This window comes from Acanthopagrus latus, chromosome 12, assembly GCF_904848185.1.
Source record: "Acanthopagrus latus isolate v.2019 chromosome 12, fAcaLat1.1, whole genome shotgun sequence".
NCBI lineage: Eukaryota > Metazoa > Chordata > Actinopteri > Spariformes > Sparidae > Acanthopagrus > Acanthopagrus latus.
In genome coordinates, this window is record NC_051050.1 from 10,074,159 (window position 1) to 10,097,387 (window position 23,229).

The window sequence follows — 23,229 nt, forward strand, 5'->3', positions numbered from 1 at the left end:
TTACTTGAAATACAATAACAACACAAAAATATAAGTAGAAACATTTATTTACAGCACACATTGAATCAGTTTATCTCTTAAGTTTACATGTCAGTCATCTTTGGCCAAAAACTGGAATAAAGTGAGAAGTGCTGAACGTCTTGTTTGAACATCAGCGACTCTGAACTCTGGTGAAGTTAATGCAGCGGCCCTGGAGACAACAAAAGACAAGTATACAATATAAACAGAGAACACAAGCAAACCGAAGGTGGTTGTGATTTGAAGCTAGAAAGTCAGATTTGCACAGAAATAGCAAACAAAATGTACGCTCAAAATGTTGGCTTTTCACTCGAGCTCAGCATGATCAATGTAACACTTCACACAGAGAGACAAAACATGACGATAAATCATCAGATTTAGATCAGAGAGGGAAACAATCCTGGATCATTAGACGGCCTGCAGCCCGCTTGATGACGCACTGCACAACCGCTGACATTCAGGCTGTTATCTATAACAGCTTAGCTGATGGAGTAAGCTGTTAATTTGACTGTTGGGTAGATAATTATAGGGGGGAAATTGGGCTGTGTTATTATCTAATCAAAGTATCATGGAGTCAAGAGGGTGGATTCATTTTCTAATCAAATTAACCGGTGACAAAAAAAAAAAATGTCAAAAACTTCTTTGTGCCTGCAATCAAAGTAGTCTAAATTAATTAGCGGTAATGTTTTCTTTGGTCTGACCGACAGTTGGAGGGAAATGCTGCAGATTTTTCTTACCTTGTCCTGAGATGTGGGTCTCATGACTGCCACTCTGTCGTACTGTCTCCTCAGTAATGCCAGCAATGCATCAAAACGCCCCTGAGATGGAGTGAAATCAAGTTGATTCAGTGATAGACGGAAGATAAAAATACCGATTAAGAAAGTGTGCGAAGAACAGCAGTAAGAAATTCAGATTCAGATAGATATTCAAGCCGTAACGCAGTCAGAATCTGCTGATATCCAAAGAGTGAACAGTAATGACCTGTGAACAATGACACTACCGTCTCACCTTGATCGGGGTGTACCATTTGGACTGTGGCGGCGGGTTGAAGATCGGAGGAGGTCGTGGTGGGGGTCGGGGTATGATGGGCTCCTCCACCTCCTCTGGCAGAGTGACCACAGCATCTTTGGTTTTCTCCAGCCGGGAGCCTTCCTCTGTGGACCCCTTCTGCCCCCAACGCACCTACAGGCCATGGGTATGTCACTGCATTTATATACCACTGGGTGTGTATTTGTACATTTCACTACTTCGTCGTGAAAATGCAAGTTTTCCTCAATAAACATATTTGTATTTACCTCCATGCGTTTGATTCCTCCAGGACCTCTGCCTCCATAGTACGAAGCATCCACTGTGGGCCATCTGTGTTTGGGCAGAAGATCTTCTTCTGGTTCCTTGAAAACAACAAAAGTACATTGAAATAACTTTTATGTGTTAAAAAAACAAAATTCCATACCATAACTATCTAAAATAGAATTCAGGATCTAAGTCAATCAGTCTTCCCTGCAATTAATGCTGAGATAAACATCTTTAAATGAGTCGAATACCAAACAGTGACCACGATGGCTGAAAACTGAAGCAAGTGCTCATGTGGTGCAGTTCCACTAACAGCCACCAGATGCTGCTCTATAAACTAACTAGCACCATCAAGAGTCTGCTCTCTTGGAAAAGTTGACTTTTTTTTTTCTCACATTTGGTGGAATAATTTGGTGGCAATGAAAAAAAATGGCTTTTCATTATCAAGGGAGCAAAGTTTAAAGAGCAGCATGACATCGCTGTGGTTACTTGTGTCATGCACATACAAATGCCCAGCCCATGTAGACTTAGAAGACACTGAGAATACAGCTGCAATGGTGGAACCTTCATCAGACAAGAACATAATGTAACAAACAGAGAAGATAAAGAAAAAAAAAACACAAATCAATTCTCTTTTTTTATTACGAATGTAACTAAACTAGTAACTGTTGTGTTTTGGCTACCTTACGAGCCCTTTATATCTACAGAGGGAGCAGGTCTTCTTCCACTCAGTCCACCACGATGCTACGGAAGCCCAGAATTGACAATCCAAACACTGTATTTTTAAATTTCTTTTTTAAAATCTGCCAGAACTTCTTGATTTTTGGTTAAATTCGACCTCACAATATGTTCATAGTGTAGGTTTGCGCGAAACCTACCATCATTTCTGATGCACAAATTGCACTGAGAACCAAAAGAAAGAAAAACCAGGATGATGACTATGGTGAGGGCTGTGAGCCAAAATGTGTCGGTCTCACTACAGCTCTGTTCTTAAAAGTACAATGTTTTGACCTCTTCAGAATCATGCCAGTCACAGGCAAAAGTCCTGGCTCAGGTTGTCCCCTCAGAAACATTCTGATGATATAACAGAGAAATACGTTTTTTTTTACCGTCCGTGGTTTACTCACAATGACAGGAGGTGGAGGAGGTGGGCGATCAGGGGGCGGGTCTCTGATCACCTGTAAGAGACAATATGACCAAAAAGGAAAAACAGTCACATTACAGTTATCGTGGTGTTGCTAAAGGAAACACTGACACTTAAAAAATGTGGCCTACTCCCTGAATAACAATGGCACTGAATTATGGTTCATGCTTCTGCTGGGCCAGAACTGGCACATATATGGACCTTAAACTCACCACAGTGCAGCAGAGAGGCCAGAACCACCAGAGCAGGACCAGAGCCAGCAACAGCAACAGAGCCAAGAGCAACCACAGCACCCAGGTCCCATCTGACTGAAATATACTCACACTAATCAGCTGCACATGTTACACCGCACACACACCTACGTTTTCCTCCTCAGGGACGCATAATGGGTGAGAGTTGACTGTTTGGCAGTTGTAATTGTTGCTGACCTATCATGAGTTGTCACATTTATGCTACTCACACATGTTGTGGCGTAGATGGTGATGGGACTGGAGATGTAGGATTGTCCATTGTTCAGGCTGACCAGCACCTCGATCGATCTGCAGTCATCAGACACAATCAGAAGAAGAGGAACCGTCCTTAGTTGTAAGCCTTCGTTGTCCAGTTTGTTAGAACAATCCCACCAACATGTGAGCATCACTTTTGGCTATTTGTTTCATTCCTCCCAGTATTCACTGGATAGTTACCTGTAGTAATCACTGATTATGGTGATTTAGTGAACTAACCTTGACCCCTATGATCTATCAAGATAGATAAGTTACTCAATTTCTCATTTCTGAATTTCTCCTGTTATTCATTAGTAACAAGGCCGTTGTAATCTCACAGTTGCTGTCAGTTTTATCAAAACCTTCACAGATCACACTGCTCAGCTGTCTCACTGTTGATGTGAGGAGCTCTCTAAATATTACAATACAAATTTCTTCTCCAAAACTCTTTTGATACTATCCTTACCTTTACTGGGGTACTATTGGTGTGGTGATTATTATGTTTTCACACAATATCTTTACCTTCAATCAAGAATGACTTTTGGGTTTGACTTGTTTTCCTGGTAACCTTATCAGGTTCCCTGCCATTTATTCCTAAATCATTTGTGCCAAAAACACTGACTCAATAAAAAAGGGAAGCCATTCCCATTTATATTCTTATCATTTTAGGGATCAGATTTCCTTGTTCACCGTTACAGCATGCAGTTAAATATTGTTTGGTTCCAACTTTTGAGGTTGGACTCAAATGAGATTGTTTCAGCTTCATCCCTGCGGAATTATACAGACTATGTATGAGCGTTTTTGCGAGGAGGGAGTGTGACAGAGTGGGCGACACATGATGGAAAGCGAGAGAGAACTGGGGACAGATAGGGACAGAGGGAGGGAGCGCTTAAGTGGGTGAAGTTAAATCAGCTTTGGCTCGCTCGCTAAATGCCACAGAGATATTTATTCTGGTCGGACCGGCTTCAGATCATCCAACACTTTGCGCTGTTCGCACATATTTCTCCTGTAAACATTCTCCTGGCTTCTCTCTCTGCTGAGCACATTTGTACTTTCTAATTTCCACCTGTTGTATTTGCTCAGGCCTAGTGCGGACGGACACGTACAATTTTGCTGCTGTTTTAATTTACGAGCAGGGGGGAGTTAGGACTGCACACTGTCTGTGAAATGTTGCCACACCTCAGTGTTGTCCTGGGGGGACACCACCGCTTTCCACTGGGCCGATGAAATACTTTTTTTATGCGCTCCTTGGGCCAAGCCAGTGTTGTCAGAGAAATACCATGGTCGTGATGTTATAATATGATGTCAAGCGAAATAGCTTTCCACAACCGTTTCATCTTTTTCCTTTTTTTTTTAACACAGGCTCAGTATTGGCGTGAAAGTGAGAGAAAAGGCTGATGCAGCGTGGAGAAAAACAAGGACAAAAGCCAGATCATGCGAGCGTGCATAATGAGAGCTTCACTCACTATTTTCAGTGTTGGAACACAAGTGTGGTTTCTCAGCTGTAGATTAAGAAATTCTTGTGGCTCCTGTTTAATTTGAGGGCGACTGCAGCTATACACCATTGACTCTACTTAACAACGATCAGAATGCGAGGCTACAATGATATAATTTGAATTCAATTTTTCATCAGAATTGTTTCAACTACAGAAAGATAACACGCAAGTAAATATAACAAAACACATCAAGCTCAGTTTTTTTTTTCTTCACAAATGTTTTGTTTTTTGTGTGTGTGTGACTTGACTTACTGTCCGACCTCGTGCAGAACAGGAGCAGGACACAGCAGATGTCCGTCTCTAACCACTGTCGGCTTCTGGTCTGAGAAGAAACAGAGACAGACAAACACTGACACACTGTGTCTTGCAAGAAAAATGCAAAAACTTCCTAAAACAAGTTAAAAATAATTCAGTCAACACATCAGTTTGCCTCTCTGTGCACTCAAGGTTGCCAATACAATTGGTGCTAATGGTGTTTTGACTCCTGAAAGGTAGCTTTCAAATCATAGTCTTTAGTGCATTGTGTAGTTTACTCAATGGGAAGGTGGTATGTGTCATGGTTTGGGTTTTTGGTTTGGATATCACATGTTTCCTGTTTTATTTTGTAGTTATATCCTCATGTGTCTTGTTGTGACTTCCTGTCCTTTTTTCCCCGCCCCTTTTTTTGTGTGCACCCATGTAACATTTGTGGATTACTCCTGTGTATTCCAGCCTGTGTTTTCCCCTCATTCTTTGTCAGTTCCTCTGCAGCTCCTGGGGTTCCTGTGTCAGTTCCTTTTTCCCTTGTTCCCTTGAGTGTCCTCTGTGTCCCTGCTTTGTTCTCTTAGGCTTCTGGTTTATCTTCTGCTTTGTAAACCTTTATGTATTCCTCTGCTGGCCTCTCTGTTATCGCTCACATTTTTGGATTTTGGACATCGGCTCATTAAAGCCCACTTTTTGTTTGCAGCAAGGGAAAGAGTGACAGGAATTTCCAGCAGAACAGATCAAAAACAAGAAGAAACCAAAGATAAAATACAGTTGTGTCCTCCCAGTGACCCCCCCTCCCTTCGATCCGTTAATAGACTAATGACATAGATCTTCTCCCTCCCCCTGCTCTCATAATGTCTCCTCTGTTCTCCGGGCTGAAGTCAATAAAAAGCAGCCACTGTTTGTTACTGGACATCATGACTCTGACTTTCCACAGCAACACAGAGATCTGCACGTTGTGCCACATTTCACTTCATAGATGATGTTGTCCCGCAGTCCCATGTGGGCACACGTTTCAAGCATCACTGGTAAGTAAACACATTGTATATCACATGTGATGAGTGTGGTGAGCGTGTGCCGTTCACTGACTGAATGTCTTTTGATTGACAGTGATGACGCAGAGGACGTTGTCTGCCCTCTTGGATCCACTGAAGCCGCTGCCCCTCAGCACCACATCGAACGACTCTGAGAAACATCAGACACATTTCACAGTGGTGACGTTTTATGTAGCTTACAGCTTACAGACACAGCAGTCCTTAAACAGCAAGTATAGTGTATGGCAACTGAGCAAATCAAAAGGAGCAAGAGGCTCTGTGAGGCTTCTTGGGCACAACTGTGCTTTGTGCCAAGTGCTAATGCCAATATGCTAACATGCTCATAATGCTAAGGTATCAAGTTAATCGGTTGTTTAAAATATGGATGAAGCTTTCCAGTGCAGACAGTGTGGATGTACATCAAACCTCCATTCTTTATAATGACCAACAGAGGGCGAATCCACCGGTTTCAAAAAAAGTTGGGTTGCATGTAAGCTTATGAGAAAATGACCCTACTTCTCAATTGATTTATAACCTCAGTAAACAGTTTCCATGTGAATTGTTGGTCTCTGTCACCAGTTTCAAGTCTTCTTAAATACAACATGATGTTAATGTAGTAAATTATGGTCTCATTTAGGGCATGGCTACCTAGTAGTTGAAAAATCGCCACCATAAGGATAGAGGCGAGGCAGTGAGTGCTCTCCAGCTCAAAATGGTCACTTCTGGTTCCATAAAACCCAGATGGCAATGACCAAATGCCAAACTCGAGGCTTCAGAATGGTAGTCCACAAACCAATGGGTGACTTCATGATGGCTTTACACTGACCTATCATGTTCACTATCTCAGTTTAGCTTTTTAGCATGCCAACCCTTGATAAAGAGCATTAAACACAGTGTACTGTACGGGCAAGGCTAATGGGAGTGTCATTAGTTTTGGCCATTAATAAAATTGCTGGACAAAATCCTCAACTGAGGATGTTGCTAGGAGGTTGTTAAAAATCATCCTGACTGTGTTGAACACTTTCATTTAAAAGCACTAAATGTCAGCCTCATATTGGCAGTAAAAGGAGTCAGTGAATCACCAAAGCCATTAGGCATCATCCTCTAGGGATCATCAATATCTGTCGGTGCAAAATGTTCACAGCAATACAGCCAATCTCAGTTGCAATGTTGTAGTTTGGTTCTGGAGAACAAAGCAACAGACCAACATTCACTTGCTGGTATGGGTGAAATATAATTTTACATAACATTTATTTCCATCATATTTATCTGCACAGATGCAACAAACTGTTCGCCCCCAACTCACCATTCACACAAACACTTGACGGCTCTATTGTGAACACATCTGCGCACGTCTGCTTCAGGATCTGTGTGGGGACAAAGATAATGATAACAGCTCATGTTGTAGGTCTGCACTCTCACACAGTGTGCCAACAACTGTTTCTGTGGTGTGACCTCACCGAGCTGACGATGTCCTTGAGGGCATGAAAGCCGGACAGCACTGGGAAAACCTGCTCCGTGCCGTCTGCTATTTCAGCAAGCTGTTCAACAAAATGTATGTTATTTTAAAACGGATACGTGAATATCAGTGTTTGTTGATTCTGGTGGCCAATGTGGATAGAAGTGGTATGAGCACCACCACCTAGTTTCCTTGATCTGGATGGCAAGTGCATTGGCTTTGAAGCAAATGGAATAAAGATGCAACATTTTCTTATGGACATCTTCTCTTTTCTTTTCCATGAATTTACATTCCACTTCTTGCCTCCATTCCGGGAGGTCTTCTGCTTATTTCAGTTCAGTGCTTCAGCAGCGTTTAGGGAGGAAAAGACGGTTTATAGGAGATGAAGGCTGCGGACAGCTGGCTGTAGCTTTCATCTCCTGCTTTAATGATAGCAGAACAGGAAGCTTGTCTGGCGTTATCTAATTAGAGTGATGTAATTATTTCCTCCTCAGACTGCAGAGTACACTCGGTCACTAACGGGGCAGAAGGACACTTGCACCCGTTGACTACCGGAACTTCCACAGTCATGATTTATAGGACTTTAAAGCATTACAGTTATCTTATTACTACTTATTATGCTGATAGAAAATGATGTGATAAAAGCTGCTGCAACAGCACCACAAACAATATTAATGTGTAACTGATAAATGAAAAATTGCAGTGTTATGTTTCTCAACCAATGTAATTACAGTTTTTTCTTTGCACTGTAAATCTTATTATGGATCACATCTGACCCATGCTGACTGCAGACCAATGGCTCCTCTGGGATAATGCCTGTTTTTGTATTCCTTTCCAAACAAAGTCAGCAGGACACTTTTGGGTTCATTCTTATTCAGCATAAAAAAAAAAACAAGGTTTCATCCCCACTGAGTTTAGTGTTTTCATTACTAACACAACACTCCCTCTCAGTCACCCGATACCTGCACTGGAGGGAATCAAAGTCTCTCAGAGGACATGGGAACTCAAACCAAAATGTGTTCCATGTTTTGACACAATCCAAATGCAGAATAAACTACAAATCCCTGCCAGCTGCGTGCTGTTCTGTCCCCGGGAGGTTTCAGACCAACCAAACGAGGTCAAGGTGAGTTGATAAATCTGGGCCAAAAACAGAGCGGCCTATTGAAGGTCTGACCCTCACACACTGACACACAGAAAGACAAATACAAACGCAGTGTTTGAACAACCTACGCTATCAGGACGAGAGAGAAGTGTCTCTTTCTCACAGGCCAACAAGTGAAACTAATGAGAAACAGGGTAAACAGAAAGAAGTCCTCCTACCTGGTTGTGGTCAAAGTCCATAACCCCGACACAGTACACCCGGGCCCCGTACCCTCTGGCTTTGTCAGCCTGAGAAGCACAAACACAAATTTCTACTGACGTTCTCATGTAGATCATATATGATGATATAGTATAGTATCATCTTAAAATTAACTTATGTTAAATCCCATATTTTTTATATCATCGCATAAGAGAAGTCTTACATACAGACCGACTCAACTGCGGACCTGTGGGCTGAATGCAACCCGTGAACAACCTCATTCTGGCCGTTTAATCATTTTATTAGTTATGGCCGTTGCTAAGCATAAAAAATACTCTTATTTCATAAAAAGAAAAACAACAAACCAAACTGGAACATACTATACAATGTATTGTTTTTTGTACTGTTCTTGAATGGAAGTCAATGGCTGCTTTATATAAAACTTGTGGTTTGTGAGAGATGCGATGCTTATCTTGATCCTTCTCGTACGTACAGTGTCATCACACGTTTGAATCATGAGCAGCAAAGTGTGTCTTTGTGTTCGTTCGATACCTCCTGCACGCTCAGCTCATAGGGGTAGATGTCCAGCTTGCCATCGGTCAGAACGATGATGATGGTGGATGACGGTGAAGTCTGTGAATTCATCTGATCCGACACCTGACGAGTGGAAATACTTTTATAGAAAAGTTGGATGAATCTCTGTCTAAAGATCAGCGCATCATCCACTTCACTAAACTTTAGTAGTCTGATCCATGGTCTCATCTAATAGCATTTGTGGCAGTAGGGAACTAAGGAGCTAGTGGCAGTTCATGTTGAAAATAATTAAGTGTAAATGACAGGCTCCCTGCAGGTATTCATGATGTCAGATAAGAGCACCTACCGCTCTCATGCCTTCGTGCATGTACGTTTCACCAGCAGGTCTGATTTGGCTCAGCTTCTCCAAACCATCATCTATCTTAGACCTTCACAACCAGATCACAAAACACAGAAACACAGTGTAAATACAGACCGATAAGAGCTCTGCGTGATGTGGTTATCAGTGTTGGCAAGCTGTTTTTCTGTGAGGAGGAGGAAGAGGAGAAATATGGAGAGGGAGTGAGGAGGGTTAGGGTTAGGAGGAACAGCAGACGAGAGAAGGAGGTGTAAGAATTGAAGAAGGTACCTGTCTCCTGTGAGTGGCAGTATTACAGCTGCTCTGGCTGAAAAGACGATGTAGGAGACCCTCATCCTGGGACTGAAACACACACAGGAAGCTTGTGAATCAACAGATCAATACAAGCAAACAACACCAGAAATATATATATATGTATATTTCAAAAACTGGGCTTGGATCTGAAGACAACAACAGAATTCCTGTCAATTTTGTATAATAATTAGCTTTTCATTGGACAGAAAATAGATTCAAACATTATAGTCCATAGGATTACTAGAAATTACATGATAATGTGTAAAACCTATATAATCTGAAACTAAACATGGAAAAACACGATTTCATTTATTTTTCTCTAGGATAGTGCTGCATGTACAACACAACAGACTTCTGCCTAAATTTTGCGAGTTCATCTTCTGGGTCGTAACGTATTACACAACAAAAAATTGTATTTATCAAACTCACATGTCTGCGGGTACATCCATTTTTTTAAATTCATTTAAACGTGCAATATTTCCAATGCTTGATTGCAAGTACCCTGCTTATCTTTGTATATCTCTATAAGTATGTCTGCTACTTTATCTGGTTGAATGCTGAACTATATTTCGTTGCCCTGGTAGCCTTCTTATGGTGTATTGACAACAAAGTTTGGAATCGCTCACAATGCCAATTTCTACATAATGCTGCTTTAACATTACCAGTCATCACCCAGCATTTCATTGAATTAAAGGTGCATGAATTTGGAGAAACATCTTTGCCTGTCGGGTCTTATTCACAGGTAGCTAAATACTGATGCTTTGGGTTGGTGGTGCCGTCGACGGCCTGACCGAGAGTCAACAATCGGTTATCTTTCTTAAGAATCACACACATGCACTCACATCAATACATGGCCGGCCCTGGTATGAAAACCACAGACAGAGGAGCTCAGATTATATCACACGCAGAGGGAATGTTATCTTCCCTATGCTCAGGAAGCCATTACTCCGCTATGTCTCTTCATAGCATGCAGATGTTTGCTGCTATACTAATGCTCAACATGATCGAAGGTGGCATATGAATATCAACCACAACAGAATATGGTACGATGTCAGTGCCTTGCTCACCCGCTGATTTCCACGCAATGGGGAACTGAACCCCTAGACCCCATCAGTGTTGCTTCCCTGCTCTGCCCTGTGGAGGGGGGACAGGGCTGTCTGTTGTGGTCAGCACCACCTTCAACATCTGGTTGGATGTTTTACTCTCATATTTAGCAACCCGCTATTAAATCTAAAGATATCACACACCCTCTGCACCAGTACCCAGAAGGGTTTTGGTGTAGTTGGTGGCCCTGTATGATGTCTGCTGCCCAAAATAGCCATGGCCTACTTTTCTACTCACCACCACTGTTTGTTCGGTAATTTAAAGACCTATAACGACTCCACACTCTTTAAATAGTCTTTTTTTTTTATAAGTGTAATTTCTGATGTATGACTCTAGTTCACATTTAATATGCTGGGCTGTCTGTTTCACATCATTTTTTGACTGTAAAGTGTTGTATTATTTCATATTTACTCATTCTTTTTTTATTGAGAGGGAGAGAAGGAATAAAATCACAATATGTGAAAACACACAACAGCAGCTTTTCTCACCTGACAAACCTGTTGGTGAGCTGCTCCACAAATCCATAGATCTCATCCCAGTGTCCAAACACGCTGCCTGACCTGCAAAAAAACAACAACAACAAAAAAAAAAAAACAGGCAGTGTGAAAGAGATAAGTCACGCTCACCCAAACATAAAACATCACATCTAACACAACACAAGATTAAATCGGCAGCACACCGAACCATGAGGGCAGCACAAGAAGAAAAAAAAAAAAGGAAAGGTCCCTCAGTCAGAGCCTAACTTCATTCAGAAAGTGTGTATCTTATGTATAAGCTGTGTGAATTCAGCTGTACTGACTGAGTGGTTCACTGAGGAGGAGAACTACAATAGAAGATTAAATGAGGGAACACATATGTAACACTATGCTATAATGAGGTCCTTATAATAAGTGTTAATAAGTGTTTATTTGTTCTCAAACTGGGGTCGGGCCCCTGAATGAGGCTTCAAGTTAATTCCTGGGGGGTCGTATTTTAAACTGGAGGATATTTTTTATGTTACATTGCTTGTTCCTGCGATATCATTTGCCTTAGGGGACACGTTCACAAAAAATGTAAGATACGGTTATTATCAACCCTCTCCCATGCCAATGAAAGCAAAGAAAACACAAGCTCATCTGGCAGAATCCAAGTCTCCAGAGGCCCCCAACTCCCAAACCGATAAGAAAGACGTTATTTAAGCTCTCAATATGTGACCGATGCTTTAGAACATTATTAAGTTTATGAGATTCTTATAATTGTTTACAAACACAGTTATTGAGTTTTACAAACGTGTCTTCTATGTCATTGTTGAACCTTTACGGAGCTTTTGTTATTGCTTTGTTAAGATTTATACATACTTTGTTAAACATTTATTGACAGTTAACCGAGAACTTTGCATAATATAATATAATATAATATAATATAATATAATATAATATAATATAATATAATAATTTAAAGCATAACCTTTAATCAATAAATGTAGGAATACCAGGAATACATGTTGCACAGTATAAACACAGAACAGAAAACTGAATCAGGCATTGTGTTCTGTTCTGGACTCAGTTTGTTCATATTTAGCAAAAAGGCACCTCACTGAGAGGAGCTCTGGAGGCTCTGAAAGTGAACTTTCTCCAAGTTACCACACACACACACACACACACATACACACACACACACACACACACACACACACACACACACTGATGTTCAGAAGAGAAAAGAGTAACACAAACTGTCAGACCTGCAGTGAGGCAGCAGAGGGACATGGAAACCAAACACAGCCATACAAGGAGAGGAGTGAGTCTCTGCACCGTGGTTACAAATATTACATTAACACAGACAGAAACTGTGTGTATCCGCTCACCTGTCCAAGACAAAATAAATATCAAACGCTCCATCGCAGGACGCCTCGTCACCGTCACGGGGCGACGAATTCACAGCAACACCTAGAAGAAGCAGGATCTGGCAACATATCCACATCCGATCCATAATCCATGTGTTTCATATCAGCAGTCAGCCCGTGCAGCTACAGTGCGAGTCCTGCATCACTGTTCACAGCATCAGGCCGGAGGATCACATGTTGGATCAGTGATGTCTGGAGGCACACACACGCACTCACACACATACTGGAGCTGTGAGCTCTGACAGAGGGCTCTTAATAAAGTAAACGGGGCAGGGCTCCCAGCTGCTGCTCCCTGCTGTCACCGCAGCAGCAGCAACACAGAGACAGCACTTCCCTCAGGACTCTTCAGAGTAGACCACAGACATGTAGCACTTTTATAATGTTGCTGCTGGAATACATTCATAAATATATCTAAAAGCATTTATTTTGTGATATACCACAGAAATCTTCACATTTTTATCTATTTTATAGGCTTTTATATGTTTCCATTTATTTTATTTACATATTTACTTATTGTGTCAGATTGATACTGCTGTAAATGTGCCAGAGTCAGCCTTTCTTTCTTTCTTCTTCTTCTTTTTTAAAGTTAGGCCTAAATCTATAATATAAAAGCAGATTAATACAATCCATATAACATATTATGTTATATGGATTGTATTAATCTGCTTTTCAAGTCCCTGGACAGATGATATATAATCAACATAAAAAAAAATACAATTAGAAAGAAAACAGTTTATATGAAACATTTGTTTTAAAATAGTTTGTATAAGCATGCGGCAAAAAATTTAAATACCACAATTGTTGACAGTAAAGATGCACAGGTAATAGGGGTATGGTCTATATAGATTAATTGCAACCAAATTGGATTTTTCTATTTTCTAAAGCTTTGTCTTTTTGTATCACTGTGTGGAAAGCCTACAGAGATTTTCAGGCACATACATTAACAACATAACTTTAATTCAGATTTCTAACATACAAAGAAACAGTTTAAAGTTGATATAAATGATCATGCAAACAAAAAAGTCACTTCATGAATTGCTTGTGTTAAAGCGTCTACAATAAAATTAGAGAGAATATGTGAAAAAAATCATCAGAAAGTTTTATTCAGTGTGATTTTATTCCTGTTTTGTCTGACTCTGATATGCTTTTATTTTGAAAGGGGGAAATCCTTTAACTTCCTGTGTTGGAGAGGCCACTCAGACTTGACTTTCAGTTGCCAGAGCAGCTGGCACAAATACTGACTGACTGAGATAACAAAAGCACAAAGAACTTAAAATAGTGGCAACGGAAACTATCTGACCTTTAAATATCCCTGTATTCTGAATAAGAAGTGAAGGGAGGCATTTTCCTCTTATATGTATAAAAAAATATAAAAAATTCCTTCTCCCTGAAGAGAAGAGTGTTTCAAGAGTGTATCAGGATGCTGTGCCTCAAGATTTGATCAAAATTTGCTTGTCAGCCGATGAACAATCCAGCAGTGGCTTACTCCCTGACTCTTAAATTACTCTCCCACTAATGAACTCCACCGTTTTCACTTCAGGACAAACAAGTGCATCATGTTCCTGTAAATCTGTTGCAGATGGAAAATCCGAATAGAATATGCTAACACAACGTCCTTGGTATGTCAGAGTGATTTGCAGCTCGTTGCGTGGGCCTGTTTCCACATGGCGACTCGTTCAATTCAGCTTGTCCGAGAGCTGAAATTAAACCGACCCCTTTGTCTCAAGAGAGCGGACCGGGCTTGTCACTAAACACACACAACACCAATACAGCCAATCCCCTAAAGCGCACTTTGTCATGCCTCAAATACTCAATCTGAGATGATCAACACATTCCAGTAGTTCTCTTCCAGTGTTGTGCTGTAATTATCTATGTCACTGTGTTTGCAGGGATGCAGTACACGGACTGCCTGTGGCTTCCCAGTGGGTTTAATTGTAACTTTTGAGTAGGATGAAGTCATGACAGTAAACAACTCAAATAATAACATACCAAAGTCAGGATGTCAGCAAATGTCATTTACTGTGTCTAATCTTGTGCTACAGCCTGGGATCCCTCAAGGGTATACAGATACAGACGGCTGTTCTGGATTATGTGATCCGGGCTTTGTTCATGGGTGAGGTTCTTGGACGGGGCCGGAGCTCTTGCTGCACGTTCCCTCCAATTGTTGCGATTTCTTCTTTTATTATAACAAAGACAAAACACGTAACGTTTAACACAGCTGCAGAGTGAAAACATGAGCAAAGACAGAGAGCACCAAGTCATCATTTGAGCAGTTTTAAAGGGACAGGTCACCCAAAATGTATGGAAATTCAGTCATTTACTGATCAACCCCACACCAGTGGAAAGTTGTAGTCTACAAAACAATTCTTGAGCTTCACAGCAAACAGCAACAACACTGCAGCCTTCTCCTGAACAGCTGCAGCAGACAGGGACTTGTTTTCAAATTTTAAAGGTGCAATTTGTACGAATTTTAAAACCATCAACAAAATGCGAAGAAACAGTTTTGACATTATGACATTTATGTATTATGTTCTGTCTACTGCATCTAACATGCTAAACAGTTAGCCCCCTCCCACTCCGGTGGAAAGCTCCTGTTCTAGTGGTGTAAACACCAACACCTGACACCAGAGCACCCAGTCTGGACCGCTAGTTGCCTGGCTAACTGAGCTAACTAGCTACCAGCACTTAAGAGCTACTCTGGTGTTATGCTGCCTCCTGTCTTTTATGAGTATGAATTCCACAGGTGGCAAATTGTCATGTATTGCACTTCATAAAATGGCTTCATACAGCTCATCCAGGCACAGAGGCCCAGGATCTCAAATTGATTTGAAAAGACAATATTTACACCCTTGACATGCTTGTCCAACCACTTCAAATGGGGTGTGTGCTAATGCTTTCAGTGTAGCAGCTACAGTGAAGATTTCAACATTTAAAAGGGTGTGAATAACATTGATCCAATTTTGAATCCAGTGACCTCTGGAGTTTTGTTCCAGAACTGTTTTGTAGACTATGAAACTTCACCCAACCCTCCATCTGCATGAGAAGGGTCATTAGATGATGAGTGAATATTTTACTTTTAGGGTGAAAATATCCCTCAAGGAAGATACACACTGTGCACAAAAGGACTTAATGTGGGATGCGGATGATGCCTCTTCAGGCCGACCATATTGCTAATGTGAGGAGGGCTCACCAGATGCTCTGCTGACCTCATTTAAAAAACAAAACCCAGGGTGTTTCTTCATACCACTGCTGATGAAGCTTGAACCACAGCTAAACCCTTCATCAAAAACACAACAGATGAATTGCAGGGTGTGGTCACAAGTCTGCTTTATTAAATAGAAAAGCATTTATACAGCCAGAAAACAATCTGCATTGTAATTAAACTGTTGCCAAAAGCAAGGGTGTGATCTTCCTCTCAGCTTTGGTGGAGAAATCTGCAAAAACCACTAGAATAAAATACGCCCCAGGACATGTAATGCTCGTGCTAGACAAAACAGACTGGCTCTAAGCCTTTAAGAAATTAATTCAATATAGGATTCAAGAGATATTTTGCAGGAAAGTTCAGGAAATTATCTTGTTTCATGAATGAATGAATGAATGGCTACAGATGCAGTTCAACACACCCACCACTTGGTGGCAGCAACGTACGGCGGCGTCGTTTAGTGTAAACACCAGAAAGAAGAAGACTTGCTGTATTTAGCAGCGGAGTGTCTTTTAACAAAAATGTGATCATCTTTTACCGCAATGCCAGCCTCATAGCCATCCGGATATGGATGAATTATCTGAGCCAGGACATCGACAGTCGGACCGCGACTAACGGTGAGCTTTGTAACCCCGTTTTCAATCAGTCCAGCTGTCTGACATACCGTCTGTCAAGGTTAGTTTAACGTTACCCGGATGCTAACATGGCTCGACAATAACATAACGGTTGGACGTGCAGTGAAGATGTCATTGTGTCTTCATTGATCTTTTCCAAGCCTCTATCGCAAAGTGGAAGATGTGCTAGTCTCTGAGTTGAACAGTCAACATGTCTGGCTCGATAAATGCTGTTTGAGAGGGTGAAGGAGTCAGTAAACATCAGCGACTTCGTTAGTTTTAGCTAGCTCACCTGTGAACAGTAACGTCCAACTCAGCTATCTTACATTGTTGACATATGGAATGTAACTAAGAACATTTAAGGATTTAAATGCATCGCTTTTACTTTACCAGAGAATTTATTTCTACACTGTGGTACTGCTGTGCCTGCCATGTCAAAACATGTTTGCCCCGTTTTCTTCTCTCGAATGTCTTTTGTTGTTTCTTGACAAACTAGTCTAACCGCTACAACCCGAACAAAGATGACCTGATTACTAACTGGTGTTTTCTCTTTCCGTCTTGGCAAACTCAGCCTTAACCTCCCCAGCTTGCCTTGCGCCAGAGGAGCAGAGGACAGGATGCTGCTGAAGATGCCTCAGAAGCTGCTGAAGACTGCCCACTACATCGAGTTGGGCAGCTACCAGCACTGGCCCGTGCTAATACCCCAGAGAATAAGACTGTACACCTACGAGCAAATCCCCCTCTTCCTCAAAGAAAACCCATACATCACGGACGGCTACCGGGCTCACCTGCCCTCCAAACTCTGCCTGAGGAGGTGGGAAATATACACTTTTTAAATCCGAATTTAAGACTTATTTAAAATACTCCACTCGTGTTTCTTTTTTTTTTTGTTCATGGTAGAGAACTATAATCATGCTTATGCAAAAAACCTGCATGCCATAACACATTCAGTCTTTGTTTCTTCTTTTCCGGCACAGTATTTTTATGCTGTCTAATGAGACGGTGAACATCTGGAGCCACCTTCTGGGTTTCCTGCTCTTCTTCTTGTTGGCGGTCAATGACCTCTCCTCAGTCCTGCCAGCCTCTGGAGCTAACAGAGAGGACTATGTCATATACACTATAGGACTGTTCTGCTTCCAGGTAAGATTTTTTTTTTTTTTTTTTTGGCGAGTGGGGCTGACACAGGGTGGAGAATCCCTGTCTTGGAAAACTTAATGACATTTGAGAAAGTCTTGTACCCTCATGCAGACCTCGTGATGCTGTTTAGACATGAAACTGAATCCAAAGATGTTGGGCGATAAGAACATTGCTGTGATTTAGGGCATTAAGATGCCTCATGTTTACTAGAATAAGCTCTCTTCAGTCCTCCCAGCCGTCATTTTTACAGAAAGAAGGTGTAGGATCAGCATGTATTTGTAACTTTGCTACTTATAAATTCTAGTGGCTTCTTCATTTTGTACAGCAGTAAGTATTATGTGTAAATAATTTACACAGTGTCCTGTGTTTACAGTATAATTGTATGGCTTAACAGACTGATTCATGCCGATTCACGTTTCCTGCCACAGGTGCACTCAGTTCACCTCTGCCCACCAGGTGTGTACGCTGTGTATAGCTATTACTGTTGTAAAGGTTGGGCTCAGTGTATTATAAAGAGCTACAATAGGAGTGGTGGTGTAGTTCAGAGTCCCTAGTGGCAGCTGTTGAATTGATCTCTGTAGAGACCATGTTTCTTCTTTGTGTTAGCTGTGAACCGTTTTTGTTGTAGGTCATGTAGAAGCTGATAATGGGACAGGTAATGTCAGTTAGTATGTTGTGTAGTGAGCATTGTGAAGTAATGTTAGCCTACCACCCTTCTTCTTAAGCCCCTTTCTTTTTCCATAGCAGTACATGGTGTGAGTGTCTGGATTGTTTTTACAACCATATATTAGGATTTTGTTGACTTCTAGTAAAAAAAAAAGAGTCAAACAAAACAATGAATGATGATGAAGCCATAAATGACATAAAACCATAAGAAAACAAGTGCTTGAAATCCTTCAAAACACTAGGATTTTATGAGATGTTTCCGAGGTTTGAAAAGTTACTTACATGTTGCATAAAGTGCTCGAAAACTGCTTGAAACTGTAATAATACATTCATGAAATATGTTTTTATACTGGCTCAGACAGGTTGTATAGGATGCTGAGTCTGACAGACAGTTTTCCTTCATTTTGTCCATTTTGTCACCTTTCTGTAGAATGCTCTCACAAAACATGATGTTGCTTGTGTATAGTAAAGTAACATATGATTTAATGTGATGAAGTGAAATAATCATTTTTAGTATATGTCTTTAAAATTGTGTATTTTTTAAAATTTCATGTATCCTTTATCTTAGTGGGGAGGACCCACTGAGACCAAAGTCTCTTTTTCAAGGGGGCCAGTGACTACAAAACGAGAAAGAAACTCCACAAATATAAACACAGCTATACAAATTTACACACACATTCATGTACACATTTACATCCATGCCCATAACTCAACACATATGCATACAATTTTAACAACTGCAAGTATTTTCCTTTAGCAGTCCAACCACTAGCTCTTTGAGAATACACCGTATGATACCAGAGAAAAAGGCTTGAGACTTGTTCCACATAATGGCTGCAGCAATACTGAAGGCAGCCTCTCCATGCTGTCCTATACTGTGGCACTGTTAGTCTGATCCAGTCATGAGATCTAGTTTCATGTGTCATGTTATTGATTGACAAAAGACTATTCAATTGCAAGGGGAGTTTACCCATTAGTGCTTTTATGAATATAAAATAAACTATGTTGCTTCCTCCGTTGACCCAGAAAGGGCCAGCCAACAGTGCTATACAGAACACAGTGGTGAGTTTGAAACCCAGCACCTGCAATAAAATGCATTGCTCTATGACATAAGGCATCCATTGGCTTTAAGATCGAGACTGCCGCATGAATATAGAGTGTCTCTATAAGTCTAATACTGGCAAAAATGTTGCCTGCACATGTAATTAACCACCGACGTAAGATGCTGGAAAAGCTTGAAAATGCTTCTTTTAAAAAAGCTTGAGAAGTGTTTGAGTTTGACTGTGGATGAGGTGTCGGCCTGTAATGTTACTGTGTGTTTTCGTCCCAGGTGTGCATGTTGTGTTCTGTGGGGTATCACCTGTTCTCGTGCCACCGATCAGAGAAGACTTGCCGTCGCTGGCTGTCGTTGGACTATGCAGGCATCTCTGTCGGCATCCTGGGCTGTTATGTACCTGGGCTCTTCTATGCTTTCTACTGTAATGCTGTAAGTGTGCACATTTAAGATATCAAGTAATTTGTACCGCAGTGATTCAGATAGAATAAAAAATAAAATAAAGTAAAAGATGTAGACTTATAGGAAGAGATGCCCCAGCTCTGATAAGACTGCATGTAATTGTTTTATCCCCATCTTGCAGTTTTGGCGACAGGTCTACCTGCTGACAGTCCTGTCCCTGATCCTGGCCGTCTTCTGTGCTCAAGTGCACCCTCGTTACCTCAGCAACGACTGGCGGCGGATACGGGTGACGATCTTCTGCTGTGTGGCTGGAATCAGCGTGATCCCTGCGTGTCACTGGGTCTGGCTCAACGGAGGGTTCGGTACTGATGTCGTACAGGTGAGAAAGTACAGTGATGGTAGAAAACAAGCAAAGTGAGAGTGAGCTGATGTTTGCTCATTTGATGTTTTTATGCCTTTGTGTATATGAGTTTGGAGATTTATTAAGTGTTCCTCACTCATGAATCCCTGCAATTTTTTTCTCTCTGTTCCGTTGTACAAACTTTGTTTTTATTACGTGTGCAGCTGTTCCTGCCTCGTGTGATAGTGATGTACCTGATTGCTGGATCTGCCTTCCTGTTCTACGTCACCAAGATCCCTGAACGCTATTTCCCTGGTGAGTCCTCCTTCTTTCTCTCTCTTACTTTCTTTGTGTACAGGTCTGAAATGGGGAGCCTTAAACCAATTGAGACACTGGGTCACCAGAAGAAGAATTCAACGGTTAAAGTGACTGTATCAGTGACTAAGCAGTAAAACATATATTTGCCAGTGTTAATTTGATTTTATTTTGTCAGCATTAAGCTGGTTTGAGCAGAAAACAACTATTTCCTCTCTTCTTCTAGGCCAGCTAAACTACCTGGGCGCCAGCCACCAGGTGTGGCACGTACTGGTGGTGGTGATGTTTTACTGGTGGCATCAGACAGCCGTGCACATCATGCACTTCAGACACAGCCAGTCCTGCCCCACCCGGAACAGCAGCAGCTAAGTTAAACTGATCAGATATTGCGATGGGAAGGCCATCAGATGCAGGCTAATTGTTAGTAGGTATCAGTTAAACTCATTGTGTTATTATTCAAGGATTTCTTACCAGTTAGCTGCTGATTAGAAGTTGCTACTAACTGTAACTAACTACCAGCAGCTCGAGACTATTATCTCCTAAGGTCAGAAACCAAGAGTCTGACAGTAGCTTCCACTGAGCCGTTGGTTACTGTCGGACTGTTCGAAAACCAGTATCGTGTCCAAGTCTACTGAAGATGCCAGCTAAGAGGTTTCAAGAGCTACACTAAATCTTAAATCCTCTTAGCAAAAGCTGAACTGATGTCAAAAGTTATGTAGCCGCTCCACACTGATGGACAGAAAATATCACTCGATGTTGCCCCGTAATCACTATGATCAACGCATGAAACAAGAATTCTTTTGTAGAAACTGACTAACGTTTGATGTTTTTTAATCGGTCGATAATTGGTTATCATGTTTTTTGTACAGAAGTATTGAAAATCTGTCTATAAGTATGATTTTGAATTGAACAAACATAGCCTGTGTGAACTCCTTTTTGCATTTATTTTCGTTTCATCAATCAGTTCCTACAGGATTAGATTGTATGAAATGTCTTGAATAGTGGAAAGCGGAGGAAAAGAAAACACAACAACTGGAAATTCAACACTGTGAATCGAGCATTTGTAGCTTTTGAACAAATGTTTTAATCAATGATCAAACTGGAACATGTTACAAAAGATGTGGGAACCCTATTTAGGCCACACTGTTTTCTTAGCACTTCTTGATTTGTGTCCTTTTTTTTATTTTGTGTGTTTGTTCTTTGCAACAATGGTGGCAGTTCTAGAAAAGAAAATACTGTAATATCTCTTTACAGTGCCCTCACAGTACGTGGGCTGTCACATCAGCCTAAATACCACACAGTTAATCAACATGTTGTATAGTCATCATCACCTTTGAAATAATTGTCATTATTGGCCTGCCATTACAAGGAAAGTGATGAAATTATTGCTAAATCTCATTGATAATCATATCGCCACTGCACATCAGTCTACTGACATCATGTTGCATGATTTTGGTGTCTTATTTGTTTATTAGTTTGCCTAATTTGCCCATCACAGCTTTCGTTCGTAGATGCACAGTAAATCAGATAAAGCTGAATACAGTTCTGGCCAGTGAGCAAGTATAAAGTTGAGATTTCCAATGAACCGACAGTGCAGTGTTTAAGTATTGTGTTACATCGAAATGACAACAAAACTATCTGTAACTTGCCTCTACAGGGTACACATAGTTTTGATTTTATACATTGTGTGATTAATTCAATGAAGGTGAATGGAATTTAGCTTTTGGTGTCTAAACCATGAAATGACATGAAAAACACAATTCTAACAGTTTTTTTATGGACTGTCTGCCATTGTTAGAAAGTGTTTTCAAAACCTGGGCAAAAACAATCCCAGTTCCCTAAAAAGTTGGGACACTGTAGACAGTATAAATAAAATCAACTGAAAAAAGAACAGGGTGAACAAAAGACTATAAAAGTTGTGTAATGTTCCAAAAGCACCTGTTTGGAACATTGCACAGGTAAACAGGTTCGTGCGGCGAGGTTCAGCACTTTGTGAAACACATATAAAGGACATCACTACATGGGCTCGGGAACACTTTGTAAAATCATTGTTGGTGAATACATTTTGTAAATGACTACATTTATGTTTTTACACAGCGTCCCAACTTTTTTCGGAACCAGGGTTGTGAAACAAAAACGAAACATAAATGTTGATATTTTACTCTTTTTAACAGTAGCTTGCGTTGTTCGAGAAAGACAATGAAATCACATTTTTGCTGAGAGCTCAGTGAACAGAAGTTCACAGTTCACAGTGGTAACCAGTTATCAGATGTCCTCTCTCTCATAAAGGCTGCCGGTGTGTTAAATCATCAGTGTCTACTTGAAGCTGTTACATAGGGCCAGTGTTTGGAGCAGATACGTATTTAAATGTTTAGCGTTATGTCTTGTGTTTACTTTTAGATATTTTTAATCACATTTGTACTGCATCTGCCTTATTATGTTCTACCTATTTATACCGTATACACTCATACTGTTCGAATCTGTTCTTGGTCCAGAAAGAAACAAAAACCTAAAGAAAATGATTGAACATGGACCGACATCATCTTCGCTGTCACACCACAGGGCCATTATGGTTTTTACTGTACTTCATTTTGCCTTTTTGAGTGTGTTTAGTTTTTATTCTCGAACATGAACTCTGCCCTCTCATTATCATATATACTATGCCTGATGTTTTTCTGAATGAGCTCATGATTGTTTGATCCTGTGTTTGAGGTTTTTTTTTTTCTTGAATATCATTTATATGATGAAGCAATGGCACTGACCTGCAAGATGTATAATATTTATTTCAGTGCCTATGTGAAACTATATTTTTAAATATTCTGAATGAATAAAGAATGCTGGAAAAGAAA

At 40.8% G+C, this 23,229-nt stretch overlaps 2 protein-coding genes across 4 annotated transcripts; one reads left to right on the forward strand and one right to left on the reverse strand.

The window, feature by feature from the left end:
- Window positions 1–29: 29 nt before the first annotated feature.
- Window positions 30–12,905, reverse strand: antxr2b (ANTXR cell adhesion molecule 2b). Of its 2 annotated transcripts, XM_037118250.1 has the most exons (17): window positions 12,612–12,904; window positions 11,254–11,325; window positions 9,638–9,709; window positions 9,356–9,437; window positions 9,028–9,132; window positions 8,496–8,564; window positions 7,177–7,257; window positions 7,023–7,083; window positions 5,772–5,867; window positions 4,689–4,758; window positions 2,916–2,994; window positions 2,668–2,763; window positions 2,439–2,489; window positions 1,314–1,409; window positions 1,027–1,200; window positions 756–836; window positions 30–190 (listed from the first exon to the last, which is right to left on the reverse strand). In XM_037118250.1, exons 1-17 carry the CDS (start codon window positions 12,734–12,736, stop codon window positions 152–154), a joined length of 1,449 nt encoding a protein of 482 aa, XP_036974145.1. In that variant the 5' UTR covers window positions 12,737–12,904; the 3' UTR covers window positions 30–151. The 2 variants fall into 2 exon arrangements, with proteins under 2 accessions (XP_036974145.1, XP_036974146.1); XM_037118251.1 differs by lacking the exon at window positions 2,668–2,763 and having other exon boundaries at window positions 12,612–12,905.
- A 3,379-nt stretch (window positions 12,906–16,284) lies between these two features.
- LOC119030374 (progestin and adipoQ receptor family member 3-like) lies at window positions 16,285–23,229 on the forward strand. Of its 2 annotated transcripts, none has more exons than XM_037117895.1 (7): window positions 16,285–16,469; window positions 17,038–17,280; window positions 17,444–17,606; window positions 19,600–19,755; window positions 19,907–20,104; window positions 20,290–20,380; window positions 20,607–23,229. In XM_037117895.1, the coding sequence occupies exons 2-7, from the start codon at window positions 17,084–17,086 to the stop codon at window positions 20,747–20,749; spliced, it is 948 nt and encodes a 315-aa protein (XP_036973790.1). In that variant the 5' UTR covers window positions 16,285–16,469; window positions 17,038–17,083; the 3' UTR covers window positions 20,750–23,229. The 2 variants fall into 2 exon arrangements, with proteins under 2 accessions (XP_036973790.1, XP_036973789.1); XM_037117894.1 differs by lacking the exon at window positions 16,285–16,469 and adding an exon at window positions 16,557–16,716.

Coding starts and splice junctions, on each gene's coding strand:
- antxr2b (XM_037118250.1), bottom strand. CDS start 12,736: ATGGATCGGATGTGGATATGTTGCCAGATCCTGCTTCTTCTAGGTGTT. Junction 1,410..2,438: donor CTCCTCCACCTCCTGTCATT/GTGAGTAAACCA, acceptor GTTGTTTTCAAG/GAACCAGAAGAAGATCTTCT. Junction 191..755: donor GACCCACATCTCAGGACAAG/GTAAGAAAAATC, acceptor TGTTGTCTCCAG/GGCCGCTGCATTAACTTCAC.
- LOC119030374 (XM_037117894.1), top strand. CDS start 16,694: ATGCTGTTTGAGAGGGTGAAGGA. Junction 17,607..19,599: donor TAGGACTGTTCTGCTTCCAG/GTAAGATTTTTT, acceptor TTTTCGTCCCAG/GTGTGCATGTTGTGTTCTGT. Junction 20,105..20,289: donor TCGGTACTGATGTCGTACAG/GTGAGAAAGTAC, acceptor TTACGTGTGCAG/CTGTTCCTGCCTCGTGTGAT.